The sequence below is a fragment of the Magnolia sinica genome, chromosome 7, assembly GCF_029962835.1.
Source record: "Magnolia sinica isolate HGM2019 chromosome 7, MsV1, whole genome shotgun sequence".
Lineage (NCBI taxonomy): Eukaryota > Viridiplantae > Streptophyta > Magnoliopsida > Magnoliales > Magnoliaceae > Magnolia > Magnolia sinica.
Window position 1 is genome coordinate 82841065 of NC_080579.1, and position 24560 is coordinate 82865624.

At 45.7% G+C, this 24560-nt stretch overlaps 1 protein-coding gene across 1 annotated transcript; it reads left to right on the forward strand.

Annotated features, from left to right (window-relative positions):
• The first annotated feature begins 6579 nt into the window (after positions 1-6579).
• LOC131250684 (uncharacterized) lies at positions 6580-7104 on the forward strand. The gene has a single exon (XM_058250967.1). It carries the CDS (start codon positions 6580-6582, stop codon positions 7102-7104), a length of 525 nt encoding a protein of 174 aa, XP_058106950.1.
• Positions 7105-24560: the final 17456 nt, after the last annotated feature.

The following is a 24560-nucleotide window of genomic DNA, read 5'->3' on the forward strand; positions in this document are numbered from 1 at the left end:
TGTTCCGATCTTGGGATCCTACAAGAAGGATTTTTAACATGAATTTTATTCATAATAAGCATAACTCACGAATAATAACCAAGACACCATCACAAAATCTACTATGATAAAAAACTATAAGGTACAATGTGCATAAAAGGGAAATACAATGATAATAATGACAAAACTCTAGAATCTCTGTGGCATGCTCCTGCTCCTCAGCTACGACCTAGCGTCACTTGCATGCAACAGTCATGCATAAGCTTATAGAAAGCTTAGAGGGTGGTGAAAGTATATGCGCACGTAAAAATGCAAGTATGCAATATCAGAGCAATGTGAAAATGCTGGTAAGTCCATGAATACCATCAGCCGTACTAAGGTTATGTGATGCAAGGCATGAATGCTATCGGCCATACCAAGGCCATGCGATGCAAGACATGAATGTTATCGTCCAAACCAAGGCTATATAATACAAGGCCTACATAGATAATATTATGAGTAAGATGCAGCTCAAGCCTACCAATCCGCACCATATATCAGTACAGTTTTCTCTGCATAATCACCGGGGTCTAGTACACTTTACACCAAATCACCGCCCACTGGACACAACCAGGCAAGTGGAAGAGACCTCACTATTCGCCTACCAATATATGCTCAGCTCATCGATAGCGGATCCATTTACAAGCTAGTCAGACTCAGCCTAGCATTACCCCCTACCATGGGGCGGATAAGGCCACACCCCCTTCCAACCGAACTACGACACAGTGGGAGATGTGGCTTACTGGTATACGGCCCCATGCTCTCATGTATCCACTCGGTCTCGACGTTAGAGCCATCCACTAGTACCATTGGGTTTAGGAATTTTCACCCAGGGATATTTATGGCGCTCCGATACTAGTAATAGTATTTCAGGTGTCCAATCCAGCCATCCACAATATGCTTGTGGGGGTTATGACCCTGATGTCACTAGGGCATATAGAAATCATATCACACAAATGCAAGATGTATAAATCATACTATCCAGATGTGTAGCAATACTACGCGTACCACGCGCTCATATGGGCAACTCCTATCAAGGAGTTCTATAATAATCTGCCCAATGGCATATGTGATGATCAATCACTCCTCATATCAAGCATACATATGATGCGCATGGGTATGGATCGTGAAGCTATACTAAGCATATTATATGATGATGATGTACTCTCCTCATATCAAGGATGAGCCTAGATAACCTACTCATATCAAGAATGAGCCTAACGATTATGGGGGCCAAACGGTTTGGGTTAGCCCACTAAGGGGAAGTGAGAATGGGCCTAACAATGGGCCTTCGGGAGAGTTACCATGTGGACATTTAACCATCATTGCTCTCAAGGCATGGCCCATCATAAGCATCATTACATACATTATGATGAAATCACGCATCACATCGATTTTCATATACATCGCTTTGGCCCTTAGACAAGGGCCTCACTCATGGGCCTCACATTGGGACTCATCTACATCACATTGAGCCACAACCCATGGGCCTCAAACACATCACAATGGGCCACAACCCATGAGCCTCAAACACATCATAATGGGCCTCATATCTGAGCCTTAAATACATCATAATGGGTCACAACCCATGGGCCTCAAATACATCACAATGGGCCTCATATCTGAGCCTCAAATACATCATAATGGGCCTCATATTTAGGCTAATATACATCACATTGAGGTGGGACCCACACATGTGGGTAAAACACTTTCATTTTATTATATATACACCATTCATCTATTTTTAGAGATCATTATAGAGCATTACCCAAAAATGAATCATATCGAAAGATCATCTGGGCCATACCACAAATAGCACTAAAGATAATGATTTTCACTGTTAACAATTCACGTGGCCCACCATAACATTTATTTTCCATCCAATCTGTTCATAAGGTTAAAGAGACCTTAATTAAGAGGAAAACAAATTTCATATTAATCCAGAACTTCTGAGACCCCAAACGGGTTTCACTGGCAGACGTTCAATCTTTCACTGGTTTTTGTAGTGTGGTCCACATGATAGACAGTTTTGTCTTATTTTTCTGCCTTAAGCCTTAAGACGAGCTTATAAAGTGGATGAACGGTCTGGATTTAACACATACTCATGATCAGATGCATAGAACTGCTGACGTTAATCCAGCAGTTATATAGTTGGTGGATGGACGGTTTGGATCTACCACATACTCATGATCAGACGCACAAAACTACTGACATCATATACAACAGTTGTATAACTGATGTGACATACACCAGCCAATCTGCTTCCCACTGTCCAATCCTTAGACAGTGAGGATCCAACACATCCATCATGGTAGGCCTCACACACGTGGCAGGTGGGTGCCTCACTTACATCCCAGCGGGCCCCCACCATCTAGCTTATTTAGACGGTAAGGATAAAACACATATATAATGAGGGGCCTCACAGATGTACGGTTGGGATATAAGACATATCTCATGATCAAAATCCATAGACTTGCTGACGTTAACCAGCAATGGGACCTACCGTCCTAACATTGGACGGTGTGGATTTAGAATTCATACATCAAGGTGGGTCCACCCCATACGTGTGGCACGTGTGGGTGGGCCCCACGTCCTAAAAGGACGGATGGTCTAGATATAACTATACTGACATCAACAACAGCCATGTACTGCTGGCCGTCCAGCAGATGGATGGTCCCCATGTAACACATGCATGAGAGGGGGGGGGGGGGGTGGTCCACACATGTGGCCCACCAATGGCTTTGAATAAAGTTGATATATGTGTTTTTCCTTCATCAAGGCCTGTCCAAATGGACAAGCAGTAAGGTGGGCCCCACAAGTGGACTGTGGTGTGGTCCACTAAATGTAAAGCATGGATAAAAAATGTAAATCATCAGGTGGGCCATCAACAGTGAAGGAGAGAGAGAGAGAGAGAGAGAGAGAGAGCATGTGTACGAGGGAGGAGCTCTGCCACTATGAGTTCCTCCTCATTTACGACACATTCATCAAATGGATCCCACCACAAGTGGGCCCTCAAATAAAAATCAACGGTGAAAATCCTAGGATCACCCACTGATGGTCTTATTCTTTAGCTCCTTGGAATTCTTGGCTCTTAAGCTTTGATTTTGATGGAGAATGATGAAGTATGGATGGCTAGGATGAGAGATTGGGTGGTAGGGAGTGAGCCACACTTGGGGTTCTCTCTTTTTCTCTCTTAGAAAGCTTGGACAATCACCTCCCTTGGGTTGCTTGGGAAATAGATTGAGAAATGAGATAGAGAAGGTGTTATAAGAGAGAGGTGATGGGTGATGGGTGTAAGGAAGGAATGGGTGGAGAGAGAGAGAGAGAGAGAGTTAACTTTGGATGAGAGAGGTATGGGTTGCCATGCCTTGTTGGTGAGAGATAGATGGGCTAGGTATGGGTTGTACTTTGATTAATTGATGTGATTGATGGTGGTGATTCTCTTGGGATTTGTAACACACGGTATTTTTCTTGAAATAAACGCGGGCCCACAACTCCTACCTTGTGTATCGCATCAGCGCCCGAGATGCAGCATTAGAACCGTGGCGATGGCACAGTCACAAGGGTACAAGTCTCGGGTCGAGTCGACTTAAATATGCGGGATGCGACTTAAGGTCGTGTGAAAATGCTAATTACATGTCGTGGGTTGCTAGAATTCAATGAGGAGGATCGAGGAAGTCTGAAGAATGGTACGGACTAGGATATGGGCCTTACACAGGTGCTCGATGCAATTGAAAAAATTTAAAAAATGTATGTTGGTTGCTCGAATGTTTTAGTGTAGCTACTTGATGTTATTGAAGTACGTTCGATGTCATCGAACGATATTTGATGAGTTAACGATACCATCGATGGTCTCATCGAAGATGTGCGTAAAAGTATGTAAGTATGGAATTTGTTTCCTATTCCAATTGTGATAGTATATATATCAGGTATAATCAGGATTAGGGAATAAATGTGGTGTATTATGCCTTTATAAATCATTTTTAAGTATTCAAGGGCATAGCTAGGGCATGTGAAGTGGATTTGAGGCTCATTCAAATCATTAAGACTCTATCTCATATAATTTTTACTTTCATAGTGCATTACTCGTCACTTTGTGCCGTGATTTTTTCCCGCAAGAGTTTTTCCATGTAAAATTCATGTTGTGTCATGTAATTGCATGTACTTTGCTTGATTCTCCTCTGAGTGTTTCCTCAATTTCCAAACAAGTAGTATCAGATCTAACATTGGGAAGTAGATTGAATATGGAAGCAAAGTATCAATGACATCAAATTTAAAGTTTGATGTAGAAAAAAACTTCGGTAAATTTTTTTTTAAAACTATGAAAAGTTAATATGTATAATATCACAATTCAACAAGTATTAGAAGAAGCTTTCCTTGAAAAACGATCGGAATCTACGATAGAAGAAGAATGGAACAAGATGGATAAGAAAATTAGAACCTCTATCCAATTGTGCTTAATATATGAGGCCCTCTATAATGTCATGAGAAAGAAAACTATAACAAGTACATGGATAAAACTAGAGAATATCTATGTGAAGACATCTTTTGAGAATTATTTTTACTTAAAGCTATAGTTGTTCAATCTGAAGATGGTAGAGGGAGCCAAAGTTGGGGCCGACATTAGTAACTTCAATAGATTGATTTGCTTATATGTGGAATAGATGATGAAAGATAAGGATCAGACATGTATATTGATGAATTCTCTCCTTACTTTGTATGAGTCACTCAAGGACTCTTTGTGCATCGGTAGAATGCCCATTAACATTGAGACCATTATCTCTGACCTTTAGTCGAAGACGATGAGAAAGACAAACGATGACGTGGGTGTTTCTACAGATACACTAGTTATGAGGGGGTGAAATTCTAAGCGGGACAATGTATCTTTGCGATCAAGGTCCAAATCTAAGAGCAAGAGCAAAGAAGAGTTGAAGTGCTGGAATTGTGGTATGAGCAAACACATGAAGAAGGATTGTCAGAATTCTAAGTTGAAAAATATTGAGAATTTAGATAGTTTTTCTAGGGAAGCCAATAGAGTAGAATCTAATGAGGAGATAAATGACAGTGGCGTGCTGATTACATTAAAATCCTAATACTTTGACAAAGAGTGGATTTTGGATACATGGGATTTGTACCACATGACTTTCCATTGGAGTTGGTTCACTAGTTATAGTGAGTGTGATGGTGGCTACGTATTTATATGCAATGATAATGCTTGTAAAGTATTTGGTGTTGGATTGGTGCGTATCAAGATGTTTGATGACATGGAGATTATCTTGACCAAAGTAAAACACATTCCTTGTTTGAGGAATAATTTGATTTCTCTAGGAGCACTCGAGGTACTTTAGTGCAAATTCACTGGGTTTGATCTTGTCCTTAAAGTTTCAAAGAGGGGACTCATAGTTATGAGGTTGATTAAAAGTACTTTATTAGGTGGAGCTGCAACGTCTGTAGCGTATTTCACATCTGCACGTATGTGGCATATGTGCTTGGGGCACTTGAGCGAGAGTGGCATGAAGGTACTTTTTGATCGTTGTTTAATTTCAGGTTTTAAAAACATTAATTTTAATAAATGCAAGCATTGTATCTGTGGTAAATAGTCAATATTTTCTTTTAAGTTTGTGAAACATGTTTATAAGGGGGTTATATATTATATGCATTCTATTGTATGGGAGTTGATACCCATGGTTTCTGGTGGAGGGTCATCATGATTTTTCACATTAATTGACGATTATTCCAGAAAAGTGTGAGTTTATTTTATAAAAAATAATTTTAATTTTTTCATCAAACTTCAAACAATGGAAGGCGATGGTAGAAAAATAGTCTGGGCGAAAGGTGAAAGTGTTGAGAACAGATAATAGTGGGGAATTCACTTCTAGGGAATTTAATTGGTATTGTAATGATGAAGGGATCGTGACGCACAGCACAGTGCGACACACATCAGAGAAGAACAGAGTGGATGTGCGGATGAATTGGACTTTCTTGGAGAGGGCCCGATGCATGATTAGTAATGCTAGGTTGGGTAAGGAATTGTGGACTGAGGCCATTAACATGACTTGTTACTTAGTGAATCGATCCCCTTCTATGGCCATTGATTGTAAAATTTTAGAGGAAGTATAGAATGGACAGCAGGTAGACTACTTAGGACTGCATGTATTTAGTTGCGATGCTTACTCTAAGTACCAAAGAAATAAAAGTTACATCTTTGTAGGCTATGGTTGTGGTGTAAAGGGGTATAGGCTATACGAATGGTCACATAGAAAATCATCCTTAGCCGTGATGTCAAATTCGATGAGGGATCCTTATTTCGTATAAATGAACACAAGGAAGCCGAAAAGTTGGCTATGGACATTCAGTTAGATAGAGATAAGGCACAGACTAATACTAAGACATAAACAAAGATTTGAGAGTAATTGGAGCAGCCACTTGTGAGAATGAATCTTCTAAGGTATCACATGTTGAGAAAAAAATGGTGACGAAATCGGTGAATGGTAGGAGGTACGTTCAAAGGAGTCCCGCAAGCACCTCTATACCCTGTTCGTCGGAAATCTCACGTTCGACATGACGACGGAGGATCTCTACAGGATTTTTGGAAGATACGAAAAAATTGTAGATGCGTTCATTCCTTTCCATCCCAGGTTGAGAATATCTAAGGGATACGGATTCATACGATTCATATATGAAACAAACGCAAGGGCAGCACTTGACATCTTGGACAGTAAAAGGGTGGATGGTAGGATTATCACAGTCCAGAGAGCTAAATCGCATCACCAATCGGTCTCAGAATCTCACCCTAACCAGCAAAATTGCAGACTAGCTACCACGATCCCCATCACCCTCAATAACAGAGACGATAGGAAGTATGCGGTGGTTGTGAGAGGCACAACGCAAACTCGCTCATTGGATGTTCGAACCGATGCTCCAACGAATTCCCAGCATAACGCGGTAAATTCTCTTTGGTTTGCAAGAGTAACAAATGAGATCTCCACCCCTGCAAACCCCACCATCCCAGCTATTCATCAACAGTTGGACCTCAATAGTGGCGGACTAGGTGTTTGTAAAATGCCACATCCAACTAGCTTGTGATGGTAGACAACAAAGAAGTGGAAAAAAGACAGAGGGAACTCAAACGTGCCCTCATGGCGCAGGCTATTCATTCAGATGTCCAAATTGCAACTCTCAAATAGGACCTTTTACGCACTAACTACTAAGCGGAAGAAGTTTCTATCTCCAAAATCTTCAAGGATATGTTCCTGTTACGCTTCTCGGAAAGATCTACCCTCATTTCCTTCTTCTCAAACACCAAGCTACATATGCAGATGGGCGTCCTCAATGTGGATCCCTGGTCCCCCTCCTCCATCCCCCAGTCCCTAAGTAGATGGATCATGCTGAGAGGCATCCCTGCCCATGCCTGGCTGGAATCGGTCTTCCAGGACCCGGGGAGCTTGTTCGATGATGTGGCAGAAATTGATAGGAATGCCCTTACGAGGCCTCCTCAAGAGTCAGTCCGACTGAGAGTCTTGATCCAACCATGGGTGGATCTTCAGTCCCCCAAAGGCCTCCAGGTTACTGGTAACCTCTTCACCATTTGGTCCTCAATAGAGGAGGCTCCAGTCCCAGTCCCTGCCTCTCTTAACCCATTGCCCATTCCATCCCCTCCCCAATCCCACTTCCACTAGGCATTGGGTCGAATGGACTTTTCCCTAACAGGCCCCCTAACTTCCTGACCCCTAACCTCCCACCTCCACCTATCAGGCTTCCTCTAGGTCGATTTCCAACCCCCCCCCCCCCCCCCTTCAACCCAGTACCTCAGCAAGTCCAGCTTGCGGTGCAGCCCTCAATACCTACGTCTCATCCACTTCCCAGCTTAACACAACATCAACACATATCCTCTCTACCAACTCCCCACCAGCAGAACCAGGTTTCCCTGCATCACAGCCCTCAACCTCATGCCTGTTTCCAGTCTAGGAAAGCCCTCTCTGAGGGTTATAGTCCCTTAAAAGAAGGTATCCACTTTGTTGAGGATTTAAAAGATGCCCAAGTGGATGCTTGAAGTGTGGCCAAAGTCAGAAAATGCACTCTCGAAGGGGGTCGCTTGGCAATCGATCTATCACCTTATTTCCACCAACAGTCTCCCTCCCAAACCCAGTTGTTGCACATGCCTATTAGCCCTACATGCCAGCAGCCTCTCTTTGGCCCACCTCCCTCCCCACACCAGTCCTGTCAATAGTAGTTGCCACCCCATGTAACTCCTTTGTTGCCTGCATCCAAATCTTCAGCTCAATTTCGCGAGGATTCAATTCTTGGGACTTGGAGGGGCATCAGATTGTCTTCTCCCTGAGAACCTACAACTCTTATTTCTGAAAACTAAGAGTGGGAAGCAGGGCTCGCTCCAAGCTCAGACATCATGGCTGGATTGACGTTCGTACAACCTAAGCAGCGTGTGAAGAGAACTCATAAAGTGGATAAGGTGGCATGGACTGGTAGTCTTCATACGTTGAAGAAACGGGGTGTGACTTCTCTAAAGGTGATCAATGCCTAACATCTTAGTGTGGAATGTGTGTGGGGTGGGGAATTCTCCCACCATCAGAACTCTAAAAAGGTTAATTCGGCACCACAATCTTGTCATGCTCGTCATTCTTGAACCGATGCTTAGGGAGGAGAAGAGAGTTCGCACTAGGCTGAAACTTGGATTCCATTCCTCCTGCTCCAACGCCACTCATGGAGGAAAAATCTAGGCTTTTTGGCCTTCTTTTATCTCTCCCAGGTTCTTAGCTGCTTCGGACCAGTTGCTCCCATTTGAAATCTCCCTCAACCAACCTTCAGACAAGATTCTCATCACCTTTGTGTACGCGAAATGCTCCCGTATCCTACGTAAAAAGCTATGGGAGGACCTGTCCCTGTTCAGTATGGGGTGTAACTCCCCTTGGGCTGTCTGTGGCGACTTCAACGCCGTCACTTCACAATCTGAAAGACTAGGTTCCTCAGCTTATGATGCCAGAAGTGCGGATGATTTTGTGAATTTTTTGGCTATAGCTGGCCTCTCTGATGCGATGTTCTCAGGAAATTGGTTCACATGGGGAAGCAGCCAATCAGGCCGTCTTAGGGTCTGGGCCATATTAGATAGAGTTTGTTGCAATTCTAGATGGCTTCAACTGTTCCCTGCCTTCCATGTTAACCACCTACCTAGACAAAATTCTGACCATGAGCCCCTACTTCTGAATTTTCCTGAGCCCCAACAGCTGGGTCCTAAGGCTTTCTGTTTTCAACGATGTGGTGTTCCCATAATGGCTTTCAGGATTTGATCCAACAAGCGTGGTCTGTGCCCGCGGTGGGAAACCCAGTCCAAATTATCATCACAAAACTTAAGGTGATAAAACAAGCTCTCAAATACTGGAACAAGAACGTATTCGGTAATATTTTCAACCAATCGACTGTGTCGGACCTCAACCACGCTGAAGCAATAGCTCTTGACGCCCCTTCCTTGGCAGCCCTGCAGGAAATTCAGAAGCTCCGTGATTCCCTCTCTCACCTGGAAAGCTACGAAGAAACATTCTGAAAGTAAAAATTGTGGGCCCATTGGTTGGAAGATGGGGAGTGGAACACAAAATTCTTCCACTATTACGGCTGGAAATTCTAGAAGATCGATTATCTATTCGATCAAGCATGCCGATGGCATGACGCTCTCCAACATCCTGGAAATCAAAGCAAAGGCAATCGGCCAATTTTAGCTCCTCCTGTAGAAGGATGGTAACCCACGTTTAGGTGATTTCCTGGACCCTATTCCGCACAAGGTAACAGCCCAAGATAACACCTTCCTGATGGCGGATCCTTCCTATGAAGAGTTGTTGGATGCCGTCAAAGCTATCCCTTCGGATGGCGCAGCAAGCCCAGACGAATTCACTGTAGCCTTCTTCCAGTCGTGCTGGCCTATAATTCGTCACGACCTCCTTATGGTAGCTAAATATTTCTTCAGCAGAGCTACTCTTCCTTGTGCCCTCACAGCATCGTTGATTTGCCTCAAGTGCTCCGGCTTTTTCTCTAATTTTCATCCTATCAGTCTATGCAATTGCTTGTATAAAATCTTTTCTCGCATCATTGTTGTAAGACTAGGAGCTATGCTCCCAGGAATTGTTTCCACAGAGCAGGCTGCTTTCGTGCAGGGCAAATCCATGGCAGAAAGTTACGTTTTGGTGCAAGAAACTTTCAGAGATATCAACAAGAAAGTCAGGGGAGGTAACTTGCTCATTAAATTAGACATGGAAAAGGCTTACGACAGGCTTAACTAGAAATTCCTAAGAGAGGTCCTTAAACAGTTCGGCTTCCACGATAACTGGATCTTGCTAGTTAAAAGGTGTTGGGCTGAATGCTGGTTTTCAGTTCTCATAAATGGTGAGGCTGCTGGCTTCTTCCATTCCTCTAGAGGCTTGAGACAGGGAGACCCTATCTCCTATCTCCCTAGGCCTCTTCATTCTTGCGGCTGAGGGTCTCAGCTGTGGCTTCCATCAGTTGATGTCCTCTGGGGTGTGACAGTCCTACAAGACGAGACCGAATTGCTCACTTATTTTCCACCTGCAGTTTGCTGATGACATGATTCTCTTCGTCAATGGCTCCTCTTCGTCACTGCGGCACCTTAAGAGGTTCTTAGACAACTTCGAAAGATGCTCAGGTTAGAAAATTAATGTTTCAAAAAGCTTCTTCATTGCCCCAACCTCCATGCCCGTTTCCATATGCAAGCAAGCAAAACAAATTCTCGGCTTCACCAAATCTTCGCCCCCATTCTCCTATTTAGGTGTTCCCATTTACCAGGGGAAGCTAAAGAGAAGCTACTTCCAAGGTTAGTTGAGAAGATCCAGGCCAGGATCCTTATGTGGCATAATCGAATTCTTTCCCATGCTGGAAGACTCACCCTCATCACCCACGTTCTTAACGACATCTCTATCCACACGTTGTTGGCTACAGAGGTCCCTGCTGGTGTCCTAGCTCATATGGAGAAAATGTTTGCTAATTTTTTTCTAGGGCTTGGCTGGGCTGAAAAAGAAATGTCATTGGCACAGCTGGAATAACCTCCTCCTGCCTAAATCGAAAGGCGACCTGGGTCTGAGGTTGTTGAAATCTGTGATGCACACGTCCCGTCTTAAGTTGGCTTGGACGGCTCTGTTAGGGGGAGATACAAGCAACTGGTATAAGTTGGTAAGAGCTAAATACACTACAGATTTTTAGGGAGTGCAAATCAACCCTCCAGCTAGCGTTGCTGCGGCTTCCAATGCAGCACCGATATGAAAACAAATCAGGGCTCTTTTTCCCCTACTGAGAAGTAAATCAAGATGGCTGATCGAGCGAGGCTCCATTACTTTCTAGATGGAAGATTGGTCAGACCTTGGCCCTTTGTGGGATCTACGTCTGAACCAGCTGGAACTAATCTCTGCCTCTGTTTCGGATTGGATTGGTCCCTCGGGCAGGCTTGACCATCCCAAAGCTCTGCGTGCCTTCCCCCAGGCTATGGTAGACCATGTCTCAGCAAAAGGTTTTTGCACGTCGGATACCGACGATAGACGGATATGGATTGCAGTGGGGAATGAACTTTCGGCTGCCTTGGCTTGGAAATGCATCAGACCCTTCGCCCCTAAGACCAATTGGGCTCCTTGGGTTTGGTTCCCCAAACTCTCCCTCTTTACCTGGAAGATCCTCCACAATGTTGTTCCAGTGGATGTTAATATTCAAGCCAAAGGGATTAGTGTGGCTTCTATGTGCTCCTGCTGCCCTCCGCCCGCTCACCCGGACTATGAATCATGGCCCATCTTTTTGCCATTGGGTGCCTCGCTAGCCAGGTGTGGGAACGCTTTCGTCGGGATTGCGGGATCCCCCAGCCTTTACCTCCCTTGCCTTCGGCCCGTGCGTTACATTGGTGGAACGCTTCCACGTTGTCAAACTCCCCCCTTAAAGGTTTGATCCCCATCTTCATCTTCTGGGAATTGTGGCAAGCTAGAAACTCAAACCACTTTGAAAACACTCTCATCGGGATCGCCACCATTGAAACTCAGATCCTCCATTAGGCACATCATCTCAGCCTCTTATTGCATGCTCCTAAAAAGATCCTCGGATCGGTGGTTTCCATGACCATTGGCTGGAACCTCCTAACTCCTCAGGTGCGGCAACCGAAGATCTCCATTGTTTAGTGGTGTAGGCCCCCTCCGGGATGGATTATGCTGAATGTGGATGGGTCGGCTCGGGGCAACTTGGGGCCCTCGAGTGGTAGGGGTATTGGGAGAGATGAGGCTGGTAATTTCATCTTTGGTTTTGCCCATGTCTATGGGTCTGACACTAACACTAGGGCAGAATCGAGAGCGACTTGGGACGCCCTCATGCTGGTGCATCAGTTGGGCTACTCCAACATTGTTCTGTCTAGTGACTCCTTGCTTTTGGTGAAAGCCCTCGAGCATTCTGCTGCTTTCTCCTAGCCAATCTAGTACTGGAAGACAAGAGTCTCCCATCTCGCCTATGCCCTTCACCTCAAAATTATCTAAACGGCAAGGGAAGCCAACTCCGTGGCGGACGGCCTGGCCTGTCTGGGTAGCATGGCCCAGTCCAACAAAATTTTTAGGAGCCGTGTCGATCTTCCTGGCCACATCAGGGGCCTCTTGTTCTTGGACAAAGTAGGCCTTAGAGATCTACGTCAATCCTAGCGTTTCTCCCCCTCTTTCCTTGCTCTTGGCCCATATGATAGGAGGGTTGTTCCTTTTTTGCTTCTGGCTCTCTCGAATTGTAAAGTCGGTCTCGGCCATTCATTAATGAAAATTTTCTTTCCAAAAAAAAAGAGACAAAAATTCAATTAAAAAAAAAAACAAGATACAAGGATAACTCGAATGTCGTATTTGCCCTCATTACAGATGATGGAGATTAATCTACTTTTTGTAAGGCTCTTGATGACCTAGATGCCAAAAAGTAGTGATGAATTATGAAATTGACTCCTTGTACAAGAATGAGACATGGAAGCTGGTGAAGTTTCCCATCGATCGAAAAGCGGGCGCAAGTGGATCTTCAAGAAGAAATATGATAGGTACAATACAAAGTTGATAGCAACAAGATATGCTTAGAGAGAAGGTGTGGACTGTAATGAGATATTTACGGAGGTATTGAAGCAAGTATCTATCAGATTTGTATTGATGATAGTTACCCAATAGAATATCGAGGTAGAACAAATGGATATGAAGACTGCCTTGTTGCATGGAAAATTGGAAGAGCAGATTTATATGAAGCAATCAGAAGGTTTTGAAATACAAGGGGTAGAGAACAATATTTGTAGGTTAAAGAGGTTATTGCATGGCCTGAAATATTCTCCTAGAAAGTGGTATAAGAAATTTAATTCTTTCATGGTGAGTTAGAGATTTATCAGGAGTGAGTAGGATCATTGTATCTATTACAAAACACCGAGTGATTAAATTTTTATTATCTTGGTATTGTATGTTGATGACATGCTTATCTCCAGTCATGGCATATCTGAATCAATATACTGAAGACTCAGTTATTAAGGACATTCGAGATATAAGATATGGGGGCTGCAATGAGGGTTCTCGGCATTGACATATAAAGAAACAGTAAAAGGAGTAGGTTATAGTTATACCAGACAGAGTACCTTAAGACTGTATTGATGACAAATAAGATAGATAAGGCAAAGTTAGCCAGCATTCCCCACGCGGCTCATTTTAAGCTATCTCCTAAAATAGATGTAGAAAAGCAAGATATGTCTCGTTTTCCTTATTCGAGTGTAGTTGATAGCTTGATGTATACCATGGTCTGTACACAACCAGATATTTCACACGCGGTGGGTGTTGTTAGCAGATACATGTTTAACCTCGACAAGCAACACTTGGATGTAATAGAATAACTACTTCGATATATTCGAGATATGTAGGACTACATGTTATCATTTGAAAAATTAGGAGATAAGTTAGTAGGATATGTGGATTCTGATTACACTGCAATGTGTATAATAGAAGGTCGGCTTTTGATTACTCATTTGTGCTAGCGAGTGGAGCGATTAGTTGGATGTTTAAGCTTCAGTTTGTGTTGGCTCTTTCCATAACCGAAGTTAAGTATATGGCATAAAAGAAGCATTCAAGGAAGGTGTTTGGTTGAGAGGAATGATAAGTTAGATGGGGCTTCATTAGAAGGTTATGCTAGTTAATTGTGATAGCAAAAGCACGTTTAATTTGGCTAAGAAACTATTTATCACTCATGTACTAAATATATTGATGTACGTCATTATTTTATCCAACATGTGCTTGAGGAAGGATGCCTGACTCTAGAGAAGATCCACACAAGCGTAAATCTGGCTGACATGCTTAGTAAGGTAGTTCCCACAGAGAAGTTCAAGTTCTGTACAACTTCTCTAGGCTTGGCGAAGGCATAAATGGAAGACAGAATGTGCATGAAAAGCGATGGTATAGAAGACAGTGTTCATAAGAAACGAAGGTGGAGTTATGATGGAAGGCAACATTAGAGATGGTGATTGACAAGGAACTATGGTGAATGAAGATTGAAGACATGGTAGAGATTGTTGTTAATGTTTTAAATCTGTCAATTACATGGTTTGTTAATGACATCGATACACCACTTGATGCCATCGAATAGATGCTGATGCCCATCGACAGTGTCACGCCCCAACTCGGAAAACGGGGTCACAAAATTCTCGATCACCGAATCCGGTACCGACAGCCTCCGTAGTGCCCCATTCTCGGATTCCGGCACTCTCATGCCAGATTTCGATCCTGGGATCCTACAAGGAGGATTTTCAGTATGAATTTTTTTTGTAATGGAGCATAACCACAAGCATAACCAAGTCACAAAATAACATCACCACATATCCACTAAATCAAGCACTTTAAGTACAATACGGAAAGGGAAATATAAGGTGATCAAAAAGCTTCAAAATAAACTGATGTGCACTCCTGCATCAGTGCTGCTGCTGTCCAACACTACCTGCACGCAACCGTAGTGCATAACCTTACAAAACCTTAGAGGGTGGTGTAAGTGTGTGTGCAAGGCCAGCGCCAAGTGTACAGTATCAGAATAATGCGAAAACATGCGGTAAGTCCATGAATGTTATCAGCTGTACCAAGGCTATATGATGCAAGACATGAATGCTATCGGCCATACCGAGGCCATGCAATGCGAGGCCTGCGTAGCCAAATGTCATATGTGAGATGCAAAGCAAGCATGCCAGTCCTCATCAAGTACATATGTCAGTACAGTTCCTCTCTGGATATCTCCGGGGTCTAATACACTCAACACAAACTGCCTCCTCCCTAGCTGCACAGTCGAGCAAGTGGAATAAACCTCACTATCTGCCTGACTGGTGGTCTACCAATACCTACCCGACTCGTCTATAGTGGACTCATTTATGAGCTGGTCAAACTCAGCCTAGCTTATAGCCCCCTCACTCGGGCGGATAAGGCCACACCCCCTTCCAACCGACCACGACATAGTGGGAGACGCAGCCTACTGGTGTTCGGCACTCGGGCGCTCAAGTATCCACTCGGTCTAGACGTTGGAGCATCTCCTGGTACCAAAAAGGTTCTGTGACTTTCACCCAAGGACATCCTAAGTATACACAGTGCTAGAACCAAGCATTTTCGGTATCCGATACGACCATCCACAATGTGTCTGTGGAGCCACGACCCTGATGTCGCTAGGGCGTGCAGTGATCACGACATACAATGCAAAATGCATGAGTCACACCGTCCAATCATGCAGTAATCCTGCGCGTACAGCGCGATAATGTAGGGCACTCCGTCTCATAAGGAGTCCCGTAAATGCCACAGCCCAACGGCTTAGCTATAATCAAACATTCCTCATATCAAGCATACATATGATGCATATGGGCATGTATCATGGAGCTATACTAAGCATGTTATAAAGTGATGAATTATCCCTACAATGCAGATGGGCCTAGAAGGCCTACACACCATAAGTACGGCCGATTAATGGGCCCTAGGGAGAGTCGTAATGCAGACATTTAACCAACATTATACTTGCAATGTGGACGTCAAACCAACATTACTCCCAAGGCATAGCCTGCCACAAACCATGGAGAAATCCCGCATTGCAATGGACCCTAAGGACAACCCATTGGGCCTCGACCCATGGGCCTTAGGTACATTAAATGGGCCATATCACATGGGCCTTACATTCATCAAATGGGCCACATTAATGGGCCTTATGTACATTGCAATGGGCCATAACCCATGGGCCTTAGAATACATCAAAATGAGCCTAATCACATGGCTTTACGTATCTCAAATGGACTAAACTAATTGGGCCCCATATGTACATCAAATGGGTCTCATAACATGGGCCTTATAAATGCCAAGTTGGGCCTTAAAAATGGCCATAAATACATACATACATACATATATATATATATATCATGCCAAAGGATCAACCGACCCTCACTTCAAATAATAGTGGTAGGACCCACTTGAACCACAGATCTGACTCATTCTTTAGCTCATGCCTTAAAATGAGCTTGCAAAAATGAGCTTGCAAAATGGATTGACGGTTGGGGTGCAACACAAGCATTATGGTGGGGTCCACTGTCCAGACAGCGGACAGTGTGGATGAACACATAAATCATGGTGCGCCCCACCGTCTGCTGGACGGTGGAAATGGAACACGTACATCACTTTGGGCTCCACCGTCCAGTGGGTAAACACATAAATCACTGTGGGTCCCACGTGGGGCCCACCATAACATTTATTTTCCATCCAGACCGTTGATAAGGTCGCATGGACCTGGATGAAGGGTAAAAACAAATTTCAGATTGATCCAAAACTTCTGTGGCCCAGAAAAAGTTTTCAAAGGCAGACGTTCAATCCCATTGTTTCCCATGATGTGGGCCACCTGAGTCTTGGATGAGGCTGAAATTTGGAGGGGACCCACTGATGGAGGTGGCCCACCATATGAACGGGTTTGATGGCAAATATACATCAGGGTGGGGCCCACGTCAGGGACCATGGGACTGTGCTGTCCGCCCGCCCGCCTGGCGCACTGGCGTCTGACAGCAGCAGCAGCCATGCTGCTGTTGGTTTGCATTTTTTTTTTGAAAAACTTAGTTTTTTTTGTGGTTTTTCAAAAGTAGGGCCCACATCTGTTGAATCCGGGTCCGCCAATGGATTCTATCATGCGTAACAAATCTATCAAGCCCAATATTGGGCATTTTTCGGCATGTAGAAAAACTAAGGTGAGTTTCAATGGTGAAAATTACTATTTTCAAAGGTGTGGCCCGCCAGAAAGTTAGATCAGTCCCATCTTTTTGGCTCAACACCTAAAATAATCTGGAAAATGAGATGGACGGCTTGGATTTGAAGCATACATCAAGGTGGGGCCTATATGAGTTGGCCACCAAAAAGCTTGTGAACCAAGCTTATATTTGTGTTTTCCATGCACGTCCAGCGTTCATGGACGCTGGACGGTCTGGGTCTATCACACGCACAAGGTGGGCCCTGTTTAGGTGGGCCACCAAATGGTGAGTGTTGTGGATACAATACATATAAGGTGGGTCCCACCTATAGATGGTTTGGGATAAAATATAAGCCTTATGGTGGGGTCTATTCGGGTGGGCCACACAATCACACCAACATCGCATGAAAAGAAGATTAAAAAGAAAGAGAGGGAGAGAGAGAGAGAGATATATATATACACGTGTGATGGAGGGACCCCGGCACTATGGGCCCTCCGTTTCAAGCATCCAATCATACATCAAGTGGGTCTCATTGCATATGGGTCCACCAAATTGAAAATCAACGGTGGAGATCCTTTCCCCACCAAAATAGAAGGTCTAGATAACCCTATTCATGCAAAAAAACTAAACATCATGATGGGGTCCATGGAGAATGGCCCCATCATGTAATGATCTTAAGCATCAAGGTGGGCCATTGGCCACATCAAGGGTCCAAAGTAAGATCCATACCATTGATCGGTAGGCCTCACTTGGCCCATCATAAGAGCATGAAAATCTAGTCTATAGAAGCACCCACCGGTCGATCTTCTCGGTCTGTTGGAATGTCGATCTCCTTAAGCTTTACTTTGATGGTGGAAGATGAGAAGTGAATGGCTAGGATGGAGGATTTGGGATGGGAAAGTGGGCCACACACATGCACTCTCTCACATGGAAGAGAGCTTGGACGTGAGCTCTCTTGTTGCTTGGGATTGAGTTGAGAAATGAGAGAGAGAGAGAGGGAGATGGGATGTAAAGAGAGAGAGTGATGGATGTGAGTGATGGGTGAGGTGATGTTGTACTTGACATGTATGGGTGTGTAAGAGAGAGGGTGAGAGAGAGTTGACTTGGTGGTTGTTTGGGGATAGGGTGAAAGGTGATGTGTACTTGACATGATGTGATTGATTGATGGATTGATTGATGGGATTGATTTGATATATTGTAGAGATTCTCTTGGGATTGCAAATGCGCGGCGTTTTCTTCGAAATAAACGCCGGCTTACATCTTCCTGCCAGGGTATTGGATCGGTGCGAGAGATGCGGCGTCGGAACCGCAGTGACGGTGCGGTCGCAATAGTACAAGTCTTGAATTAAGCCGACTCAAATCTACAGCATATGGCTTAGGGTCGATCACCAACGTCGATTATACATCACAGGTTGCCGAAATTCGACAGGAAGGATCGCGGGATTCGACGGAACAGTACGGACTAAGATACGGGTCTTACAGCTCGCCCCACCTAACAAGAAATTTCATCCTTGAAATTTACACTACCATCACAACTCAACATAACTCATAAGGGAATATAAAATATAACATCATATATAATCAAAACACCATACATCATACAATCAAACATCGAAAAGATGGGGATAACGCACTCGAACCTCCGCCTCACACTCCTAAGACGCCTCATCCACACTATAATGGCTCCACTGCACCTTCACCAAGGGAATGACCTTGGTCCGTAGGACCTGCTCCTTCCGATCGAGGATACGAACTGGCCGCTCAATGTAAGAAGCGTCCTCACGAACCTCCAACGGCTGCCAATCAATAACGGAAACGATGTCTGACCCACACTTCCTCAACATAGAGACTTGAAAAATGTTGTGGACGCCAGACAACTGAGATGGCAAGGCAAGCTGCTAGGTCACGGCGCCAACGCGCTCGGTGATCTCGAAAGGTCCTATAAATCTCGGGGCAAGCTTGCCCTTCGCTCCAAAACGAACCACACCCTTCATGGGAGAGACCTTGAGATACACATGGTCCTCAACGGTAAACTCCAAGGGACGATGCCGACGGTCAGCAAAAATCTTCTACCGGCTCTGAGCTGTGCGCATCCTCTACCTAATGGTGTCGATAACCTCTGATGTCTACGGCACGAGCTCGGGACCTAAGAGACGCCGCTCTCCAACCTCGGTCCAACAACTCGGAGATCTACACGGTCTGCCATATAATGCCTCAAAAGGAGTCATGCCAATGGTCGCCTGATAGCTGTTATTGTACACGAACTCAGCCAATCGCAAGTGTTCATCCTAACTACCCGAGAAATCAATCGCGCAGGCCCGAAGCATATCCTTAAGGATCTGGTTGACCCTCTCAGTCTGGCTATCGGTCTGCGGATGATATATAGTGTTGAGCTACAAATCAGTCCCCATCGCTCTCTGAAAGCTCCTCCAAAACTGAGACGTGAACCTCGGGTCTCAGTCTGAAACGATCGAGACAGGAACCCCGTGTAGTCTCACGATCTCATCAACAAACATCTTAGCGAGCCGGTCCGTATACCAAGTCTCACGAATTGTAAGAAAGTGTGCCGACTTCATCAGACGGTCCATGACAACCCAGACAAAATCGGTAGATATGTGCTCCCACTTCCACATCGGGACGCTCAACGGCTGCAATAGACCAGGGGGTCTCTGATGATTGGCCTTAACACGCTGGCACGTGTCACACTCAGCTACAAAACTGGCTATCTGTCGCTTTATCCCTACCCAAAAATATTGACGCCTCATATCGCGATATATCTTCATCGAGCCAGGGTGGTAGAGAATCGCGATCGATGTGCCTCGGTCATAAGATCTCGACGTGACTCAGGAATATCCAGGACACATAATCGGCCTCTGAAACGAAGTCCACCATCACAACCAATCAGCCAATCTGTCTGACTCTTAGATGCTGCCTCTGCTCGGTAATCCTGTAACGACTCGTCTGTCTGCTGAGCCTCGATTACCTTTGCAACAAGAGAGGGTTGAATCGACAGGCTCGATAGTTGAACGATAGAAGAATGCAGACCAAAATCGAAGTCGTACTCTGCTATATCCTCAAGCATCCTCCACTCCTGAATCATCATGTGCACCACTAGGCCTTGTGGCTGACGGCTGAGGGCATCCGCCACCACGTTCGCCTTGCCTGGGTGGTACTGGAGATTAAAATCATAGTCCTTCAGGAGCTCCATCCAACGCCTCTGCCTCTTGTTTAGCTCGGACTGAGAGAACAAATACTTCAAGCTCTTGTGGTCGGAGAAGAGCTCGAACCTCACCCCATAAAGATAGTGTCTCCACACCTTCAGTGCGAAGACCACTGCTGCCAGCTCCAAATCATGCGTAAGGTAGTTCAGCTCATGGACCTTGAGCTGACGAGACGCATAAGCCACTGGTTTCCGGTGCTGCATCAGGATAGCACCCAAACCAACTCGTGAGGCATCGGTAAATACAACAAATCCATCACTTCCAGAGGGAAGAGTGAGGACAGGAGCAGATGTGAGATGGTCCTTCAGCTCCATAAATGCCTGCTCACAAGCGTCGCACCACACGAACTCGGCACCCTTCCGGGTCAACTTGGTCAACAGGGCTGCAATGCAAGAGAATTCCTCAATAAAATGTCGGTAGTAGCCCGCTAAACTAAGAAAACTATGGATCTCGGATGCGTTTGTAGGCTGGCCCCACTGACGCACGGCATCAATCTTCGAGGGGTCCACTGCGATACCCTGCCTCGTTACTACATGACCGAGGAACTTCACCTCCTTCTGCCAGAACTCGCACTTCTCCAGCTTCACGTAAAGCTGGTGTGCACGGAGGGTCTGCAATGTAATCTCCAGATACCGCTCGTGCTCCTCACGGGTCCTCGAATAGATCAGAATATTGTCGATGAACACCACAACAAACTGGTCGAGATATGGACGGAAGACCTCGTTCATCAACTACATGAATACTGCGGGCGCATTGGTCAGTCCGAAGGACATGACCTGGAACTCAAAATGACCATAGCGAGTCCTGAAGGCTGTCTTCGGGATATCCTCATCTCGAACCCGAACCTGATGATAACCGGACCACAAGTCTATCTTCGAAAAGAACTGCGCCTCCTGCAGCTGATCAAACAAATCATCGATCCTCGGAAGCAGGTACTTGTTCTTGATTGTGACCTTGTTGAGCTCGCGGTAATCTACGCAAAGCCTCAATGAGCCATCCTTCTTCTTCACGAAGAGTATCAGCACTCCCCACGGTGAACTGCTCGGACGGATAAAGTCTAACTCGCGCAACTCGTCCAACTGCTTCTGCAGTTCCCGTAACTCCAACGGTGCCATACGATACGGGGCCTTCGAAATAGGCAAGGTACTAGGCACAAGATCAATCTGAAACTCAGTGTGCTGACGAGGTGGTAACCCTGGAATCTCCTGGAATACATCAGGAAAACCACAAACAACTGGCAGCTGTTCGATACTCAAAGCAGCTGGTTCCTCAACGGCACACGAAAACAGACAAGAAAGAAGCTCTCCTCTGGGCTTGACAATAAACTGAAACTCTGGAATGTCGGGTATATAGAACGTGACTGTCCTCGCGAAGCAGTCCAATACGGCATGGTACTCGGTGAGCCAATCCATGCCCAGGATGACATCAAACTCAAACATCGGCAATATGAATAGGTCCGCAAGTAAAAAGATATCCCCAATCAGAACGGGGCAAGATGCACAAAATTGGTCTAATACTGCAGTCTTCCCTAAGGGCATCGATACTAACAAACCCTCACGGGCCGACTCCATCGGCAAACCGGTCGATCGATAGAAATCAGCGGCCATAAAGGAATGCGATGCACCAGAGTCAAATAATACACGTGCAATGCATACAGAAACAGGGAGAGTACCCTCGATGACCCCTTCTGATGACTGAGGGTTCTGCTGTGCGGCATAAAATCTACCCTGGGCCTTCTGGGGAGGTGCAGGTCCCCTCTAAGGTCTCTGATGATACTGATGCTGCTGCCGCTGTGGCGGCCTGATCTGCTGCTGTGGGGGAGGCCCTGGAGGATAGTGATGTGGTCGCTGCTGCTGCTGTGGTGGCTGTCATGGAGGCTGATGCGATGTCCTAGGCTGCTGCCACTGCAGATGGGAACACTCCTGCACGCGATGTCCTATCTTACCGCACCCAAAGCAAGTACCGGTAAATGGTCCCGATGGTGGTGCTGGGGGTATTGTCGATGCTCGGAACGCCAGGTGGGTCATGCGTCGCTGCTGTGAACGATGCTACTGCTGCTGGGAACTACCAGAGGGCGCCTTCCTTTTCTGATCTCTCCTCTGGTCACGGGCTCTCTGCAAACTGGCCCAATCTGACTCATAAATCCGGGCCCTCTCCACAATCTGCTCAAAAGTCGGAAGCATGTGTCCGATCACACGACTCCTGAGGGCAGGACGCAAACAGTTCTCAAAACGGTGGGCCTTTCGCCCCTCATCATCAACAAGATACGTCACGAATCTCGATAGTGCGACGAAAGGTGCCTCATACTGAGACACAGTCATGTCTCCCTGGACCAGCGTCTCAAACTCTAGTGCACGCTGCTGACGCACATGCTCGGGAAAGAACTTTCGGTCAAACCAGTCTACAAAGTCTTCCCAGGTCCACTCAAAATCAGCCACTACCGATCGGGCGACAGATGCCCACCAATGCTGAGCCTCACCCTGGAGAAGGAATACAGCTAATGGGACACGCTGCTGGGTCGTACATCTCATGGTGTCAAATATCTTCTCCACCTCGGAGCACCATATCTCTACTGCAGTAGGGTCAGGCTCGCCCCGAAAACGCGGAGGATCGTGCTGTCGGAAGTTCTTGAGAAGGGCGCTCGCACGCTCCTGCTCAGCCTCGGTTGGTGTAACAGTGGGACGTCTGCTCTGCCCCTGAAGAATAGCGGTCATCACCTGAAGCATCTGCTGCACCTGGGTGGCACTCATAGGTACGGTCGGATCCGCACCAATCTCAGGTAAGGGAGTGGCATCCTCGGACTGAAAAGCAAGGATATCTAGTGGCGGAACGGGAGTCGCCGGTGGTAGAGCGGGAGCAGCAGCTGGTGGAGCGGGAGTCACAAGTGGTGGAGCGGGATTCACTCGGGTCGATCTTCTAGCCATTACATCCTACAGGAAGGAACAAGGGCCTATCAGCCTTGAGAATTCTCGAAGGCATAAACGTTAAGGGTCTAAGTCGAAAAATCGCGAAGTTATTCGGGCTTGGAACCTATTCATTCTAAGTTCATAGCAGATATGTGATATGATCCTCAGGTATTCCCAAGTTATGCTCTGATACCAACTTCTGTCACGCCCCAACTCGAAAAACGGAATCACAAAATTCCCAATCGCCAAATCCGGTACCGACAGCCTCCGTAGTGCCCCATTCTCGAATTCTGGCACTCTTATACCAGATTCCGATCTTGGGATCCTACAAGGAAGATTTTCAATATGAAATTTTTTTTTGTAATGGAGCATAACCACAAGCATAACCAAGTCACAAAACAACATCACCACATATCCACTAAATCAAAAACTTTAAGTACAATGCGGAAAGGGAAATACAGGGTGATCAAAAAGCTTCAAAATAAACTGATGCGCACTCCTGCCTCAGCGCTACTGCTATCCAACGCTACCTGCACGCAACGGTCGTGCATAAGCTTACAAAAGCTTAGAGGGTGGTGTAAGTGTGTGTGTAAGGCCAGCGCCAAGTGTACAGTATCAGAATAATGCGGAAACATGCGATAAGTCCATGAATGTTATCAGCTGTACCAAGGCTATATGATGAAAGACATGAATGCTATCGGCCATACCGAGGCCATGCAATGCGAGGCCTATGTAGCCAAATGTCATATGCAAGATGCAAAGCAAGCATGCCAGTCCTCATCAAGTACACATGTCAGTACAGTTCCTCTCTGGATATTACCAGGGTCTAATACACTCCACACAGACTGCCTCCTCCCTAGTTGCACAGTCGAGCAAGTGAAATAGACCTCACTATCCGCCTGATCGGTAGTCTGTCAATACCTATCCGGCTCGTCGATAGCGGACTCATTTACGAACTGCTCAAACTCAACCTAGCGTATAGCCCCCTCACTCGGGCAGATAAGGCCACACCCCCTTCCAACCGACCACGACACAGTGGGAGACGCGGCCTACTGGTATTCGGCACTCAGGGGCTCAAGTATCCACTCGGTCCAGACATTAGAGCATCTCCTGGTACCGAAAAGGTTCTGAGACTTTCACCCAAGGACATCCTGAGTGCCCACAGTGCTAGAA